Source organism: Sinocyclocheilus anshuiensis, unplaced genomic scaffold (genome assembly GCF_001515605.1).
Source record: "Sinocyclocheilus anshuiensis isolate Anshui unplaced genomic scaffold, SAMN03320099.WGS_v1.1 scaffold1823, whole genome shotgun sequence".
NCBI classification, from domain to species: domain Eukaryota; kingdom Metazoa; phylum Chordata; class Actinopteri; order Cypriniformes; family Cyprinidae; genus Sinocyclocheilus; species Sinocyclocheilus anshuiensis.
Window position 1 is genome coordinate 277,209 of NW_015549711.1, and position 6,513 is coordinate 283,721.

General features: G+C 38.0%; 1 protein-coding gene across 2 annotated transcripts in view; it reads left to right on the plus strand.

The window, feature by feature from the left end:
* The first annotated feature begins 1,512 nt into the window (after nucleotides 1-1,512).
* LOC107660715 (leucine-rich repeat and calponin homology domain-containing protein 4-like) overlaps nucleotides 1,513-6,513 on the plus strand; it is a 61,133-nt gene continuing 56,132 nt past the window's right edge. Inside the window, exon 1 of one of the 2 annotated variants that reach the window (XM_016450113.1) lies at nucleotides 1,513-2,160. In XM_016450113.1, coding sequence (XP_016305599.1) covers nucleotides 1,989-2,160 — 172 coding nt within the window. In that variant the 5' untranslated portion in view covers nucleotides 1,513-1,988. The remainder of the gene's footprint in view (nucleotides 2,161-6,513) is intronic. The other variant, XM_016450112.1, reaches the window with a different exon arrangement.

Consider the following 6,513-nt stretch of genomic DNA (forward strand, 5'->3'; position numbering starts at 1 on the left):
ACATCATGCCACACAATAATTTTCCAAAGAATCTGTTTAGTCTGAATTATTTATTATTAGGCTATATTATTATAATATATTATGTTAAATAAGCGGTTCTCTAAAATAAATAAATAAATAAAAGAACTGCAGTCTCAGTAATATTGTGAGCCTCTCTGTCATTTATATTAAATGCCACCAAGAAAACAACACAAGAATCTCATAACTACATTAAAGACTACACTGAAAAATTAGTGGTGTATAGAAACAATTTTCACTCAGAAATTGCCAGGAAATTGAAGAGGTGGCAAGTAACACATTGAATTAATTGTGTATATTCGAAGTAGAAAGACTGAAATAGAATTTCTTGTACTCCAATCATGTTTTTTTTAATTTACATCAAAAATCATTTGTTACAGTGTACAGTAAAGACTTAAATCAATGTTTCAGTTCTTACTATTCATTTTATTAAATATTCCTATGTTTTAACATATCATAGGGGTTTCGCACAGATTTGTGATTAGACCTCACTCTTTCTCACGGCCTCTCATCCCTTCTCTTCCTCTGGGCTCACTCGATCCCTCTCTTCCTCTCTGTTTGTTCCATGGGGAGTAATGACACGGTGGATAATTTGTGACCCACTTTGTGCCCCTGTCAGGCTTAAAACACTGAACTCAGAAACACTGAACGAAAAACAGATAGACATTAAGCATACATGGGTAAGCAATAACTCTGTGAAAGCTTTCTGTGTACTATATGGGCAAACTTGCCAACATAATAATACAACATGGTTGAAACAAACAAACAATGGCCTTATTTATACATTATGCAAAGAAAAACTCCCTCTCAAGTTTATGGATCTCAACTTTATACAGTTTATGGATGTATAACCTCTTTAACAACTTTTATGGGCTTGATTTTTCATTACATTTTTAAAAAGATTTTTTAGATAACGTTTTAGATTTATTTTTATTATATGAATGTTTATTTTCACTCAATTTCAAATGGCTTTTATGTGTAGATTTTAATGACTCAAAAAAGATTTTTAGATAACGTTTTAGATTTATTTTTGTTATATGAATGTTTATTTTCACTCAATTTCAAATGGCTTTTATGTGTAGATTTTAATGACTCAAAGGTTAATAGAGAAATCAAGCTTTTGCTTATATAGGCCTACAAATAAATGTTTGTAGAGTTTGAAAAGTTTTATTAAAATTTTAATATAAAGTAATTAGCCTACTTAAAGTAAAACAAACTATAACCAGCAATTGTATCACAGACAATTGTTAAGTGATGATTTTTATTTTTAAACATCAGTGTTGTTTTTAAATATATATATTTTTTTATTTAATACGTTTTGGAAGTAGATTATGAACCCAATCCAATATTTTATGGTTAGCTTAATAGACACCAAACTCATTGGGAAGATTGTTTGGTGTCACACCCATAAAGCAAAGTAAGGGTGAACCTAATGCTATAACGTTAATGCAATATTTATGTCCTTCATTTCCTCTCTCTAAGTGCACGTCGTTTAATGGATCTGGAAACAGGGAAATGCTTTGTGATATATCCATTAGAAACTTCTGCTTACTGTTGAACCTTGTCAGCCCTGCTATCGGTATGCAAACAATGCGAAAACGTCTACGGTTTCAGCAGTGAAGCTCCTACAGTTTGAATTACAAAATCTCCGAGCGTCCAAAAAAACTTGTATCATTTCCCCCTTGAGATGAGAGCAGCAGTTTTGTGTTCATTTCCCGAGCTCGTATTGGGTGTGTCCGCCCTGTCAATCAAGACAAGCTCCGCCTCTTCTGCTCTCGGCTCGCTGCAGCACAAGGACTGTCAACTCACCGCGCAACTTTGCTTAATCACTGGATTTTACATCACTTTTGGAGTACAAAAACGTACTTTTCTGGGGTGTAACGTTATTGGATCGGCCTCGGATGAGATGGAGGTTTAGGAGGGCTGATTGTCGTTGTAAAGAGTAAGAGTTGGGTCATATTTAGTGTTTGATGGCTGCTGGGGATGGAGCGCAGCTGCCGGCGACCGTAGCGGCCAGCAGGAGCGTGGAGAAGGCGCTGGAAGAGGCTGCGTCCAGCGGAGCGCTCGTCCTCTCCAACCGCAAACTCAAAGAGTTCCCCTGCACCGCCAAGAACTATGACCTGTCCGACATTACACACGCAGGTAAGACTTAAAGAAAGCGGTCACGGGATGAGAGAGAGGGGGAGGAAATGGATCAGTGCATTTAATGTCCTTTGTTTGAGTGCCTTCTTCACCTGCGCCCGTTCTGCAGGGGTGCACCAGCACCACCATCATCATCACGCCCGCCCCAGAAAAAGCGGATCGTTCACTTTAGTGAAGCGGATCGTCTGATAAGTTCATTTTAGTCCTCGCTTTCGTTTCTGAAGAACTCCATCAATGCCCGTACATCAGCTTATTGTGTTGTTAAAGTCAGGTTGTTGAGTTTGAGGCTGGCGTGTTTGCTTTAGAGATTGAAGACAGCTGCGCTTCTCTTCCTGTTGTTGAGATGGAAACTACACTCGGGCTGAGCCATCTTACCACAGACCAACTGTAAACTTCACAATTTGATCTGGGTGCAGTGAAAACCCCGCAGAACTGGTGATATAAAATGATGTTGTAGTCAGCTCTTTTGAGTGCACTCTCATTGGTATCGAGATCCATCTTGCCAGCAGCACTAATATGGCCATCTGCTCCTCTTATACAAAGTGGATATAAAGCAGTTTGTCTTTGAGCCATACAAACCCCCACACGCACATGGTCTGCAGTCTAATAGAGATGTTGCAGTGCATTTACCAGCTAGTTAGACTGAGCTATAGCACAGATCCTGTCTGTTAGTGGCATTTCATGTCATTTACTGTAATTTCAGTTCTTGTACCTTAAGATAAGAGTGTATGAAAACAGAAGGACCACCTTAGAAGCAGCTCTAAGAGGATCATGTTCTCAGGACATGGGCACCAAAAGGGGTCCTCCGAATGAAATCAGAGTGAATGTGTTTTTGTGTGTGCATTAGATGAAAATATTTGTTTCCATCCAGCTCCCACATACTTGTGACCATGCTTGGGGCATGAACGTCATGTAGCCCATAATACAGTGTTTCATTCAGAGGGACACACACTCCATACCACAACTAAGCCTCACAGCAGCTGAGAGAAAGAGGGGAGGGAGAGAGGCCTTTTTTTGATAAAATGGGCTTGTGGGCTGCTCTCATTGTCGTGATATTCCAGAAATAGGGACCCTCCTCTTTCCCCCAACTGGAGTCCCATTCGGCAAGACCCCTCCTCCATTGTCTGAGGCAGGCTTCTCTCTCCCCCTTGCTTTTCCCATTCCTGTTAAATCTCTTGGTTTTTATCTCTTTCCTTTCTTGGTCGGGTGAAGATTCCCATTTATCCAGGTCATCAAAGAAGGTTTTACATTTTATTGTCGGTTGGATGCTTTTCAGAGGGTTTTCTGGAGATGGCCTAGATTATATTCTACAAGATACTCTCCTCATGGCTTATTTCCATTGATCTGTTATCCCCCATCAGTAATGTTTCCTGTCCGACATTAGCCTGTAGGCATGGCTGTGTCTGTGGCAGTGAAAGTCTGGACTGTCTGGATGTTGGTCTAATAACGGTCTAGTTTTATGGCATACATTCAGAGCTGCATTTGACTTATCTGTGTTGCAGTTTTGCCTGTTTGTTCAGTAATTGTAAGAAACAAGCTCCTTAAAGCAGATAGCATTTATTAGAAATGTCTTGATATTCTTTTATAAAAATAATATTGTTTTTGTGTTTATAGGTAAATATGATTCATGTGTGTTGAATCATGTTCACAGACCTCATTCACCAATTTATTTATTTTTTTGTGGAAACTAAGGCTCACTGCACAAGATAAGACAACATGACTAAAGAAGTAAACATTCTTTATAGTTGTGAAGTATTGACAGAAAAAGTATAGTTTTAATAATCATTCTAATTCAGTTAGAATAGGGAAGTCCACACCACATCTATAACGATAACAATACAGAAGAACAATATAATTGGAATCACTTTAATAATGTTTTTTTAGGCATAACAAGAAAGATAAAAACATCGACAGCCAGTCGGAATCCACCTGACTTTGAAGAGCTTGAGCATTAAAGGCAGCAGCTAGATGACATAACTGCAGCGCACATATATAATAAACAGAACATTGTTATCCATTGCTGTGGATGCTAATATAGTTATCATTATAGTTATCGTTCTTGCTGTGAATGGGGGAAAATTAAAGGGACAGTTCACCCAAAAATGAAAATTCTGAAAAAATTCTGACTAACCCTCATTGTTACAAACCTGTAAGAATTCCATCTCTGAAAGGCAAATGCAGATATTTTTCATAAGAAGATTTCTGTCCCTAAGTTGAAAGTCCATTATACCAAAACTTTGAAGCTTCAAAAAGTTCCTTAAGACATTGTAAAAGTAATAAGATCATTTAAAAACTATTAGTCCAGAGGTACACTTTGGACCTGAGCTCAGTGAACAACACTGACGTCTTTTTTATTTTATTATATCTTATTGCATTTACAAATATCTTCTTTTGTGCTCTGTGGGTCATACAGAGTTTGGAGAGATGTGAGGGTGGGTAGATGATGACAGAATGGGAGCAGATGATCTTCGGAAACTATGACTTGATTTGACTGAACAAATTTAGACAGAAATGCATGATTTCTCCCACAGTGTTTTAGACAAACACATTTTTTATCCTAGTCTTGGAAACCGATCTACAGTATATAGATATATCTATATATCTCTGTTATAGAACAGTGGTTTTGCAGCTTCATTGTCAAAGATACAAATAATGTTTTGATAGTTTTTTGAGTGCAAAATTTTTCCAGATAAAGGGTTTGGCGTTTTTTTTTTCCTTCCCTTTTTTAAAATGTACTTTTAATTGCTATCATGCTATTATGTACTTTTTAATGTTGTAATGCATCACAGTCCACACCCACACGTTAGTTTCATAAACTGATAACAAGGAAGTAAAAATGACACTGACTGCCTTTCCCAGTCAGGCAAACACCAGATCCCGTATACATACACAGTGACACAATGAGCATTTCATGGCAGAGTTGATGCATGTGACTTATTCATGTGGGTTATGCAACAAATCAGCATGTCCATACAACAAAATCTTCTCACATTTATTGTTAGCAAGAAATCTCGCAGCATCTTTTTAGTTGTATAATGTTTAAAAAAAAAAGGTAGGTAGCTCAATCGGTTTTGAGACGATCCCTTGTGTTGTATGGGTCATTCGAGTAGTCCTTTTTTCATAAAAGTATTTCCTGTTGTGTTAGGATGTGGTCAACCCTGTGCATTACTAATGAATATGAAACATCAAGTCTTTTTTCCTATGCAAATGAGCCTCTCAGATTCAGAGATAGAGAGGACTTATTATGAATTCAGCTCTGCTAGGCAAAAGATCAAGTTTGTGTGTGTGTTGGTTGTCTGTTTTGTGTCATTATGTTTTGAGTGCTCGCCAGCTGTGTTTTGTATAAGTGTGTGTGCTTCCTTTAAGTGCCAGCTGTTGGCGACTCTGTTTGTGTGAGTGTGTATGCGAGTGGTCATGTTTAGGTCTGGAGTGCATATATATGTGAAAAATGCAGATAATTGTCCATGAGTGAGAACTGACTGCACCACCAGCTGTGTGATAGTCAACACGCACCCTGTTGCACAGTGTTGTTCTGTTTCCCCTTGCAGTTGCATTTCCACTACACAGCCACCGGATGTGGGCTCCTTGACTTCAACTTCTGCTTCTCCTCAGCGACAAACTCTCGGCTTTACTCCCTCCCTCTTTTTCTCTCTCTTCCTCTTCCTCTCCTTTCACTCACGCTTTTAAAGCACAACAGATGGTCAGAAGGTCTCAAACCTCAAGAGAGGAGCACAGCTAGAAACCCTCGACTTATAATTGCTATATTGCTTATTTTTTATAACTGATATCCATTATAATGAAAAATAAGAGTGAAATCACACAGATGCTGTATTATTATCAATCTTTCTGCAGCAGAGACCATTGCAGACTCACAGGAAGTCTTCTCAGATTTATTCCTCTAAGATTTGTAGAGCTATTTTTGCTGTGACACTTTTATGTAACTTTTCCGCATTTTTCTGGGTTAGTTGTGTTGCGATGGCTGGCACTTGTATGCTTTGTACATGCACAAGTATGCTTTGTTTATGGAGTGTAATGAAAAACGAGTGCATTCACTGTATTTAAGTATTTTGCTTTATCTCTGCTTTATCCTGTAACTTTAGGTAACTTTGTCTCGGTTTTCAAGGTTTGTAAACAAAAATTAAATTAAATTAAATTAAATTTGTTATATTATACAATACAATGACATAGGACTTTTTTTGCCTGCATGTCATGTGCAGGGCTCCATATTATTACAGTTAGGGCTGTGCAAAAAATCGAATGCGATTTTCATGCACATCTCGTCAGTAAAACCGCTCCTGTGATTAGTAGTAAATCTCCAGCACGTGCTTTCAGATGGAGCGGCATTTACTACAC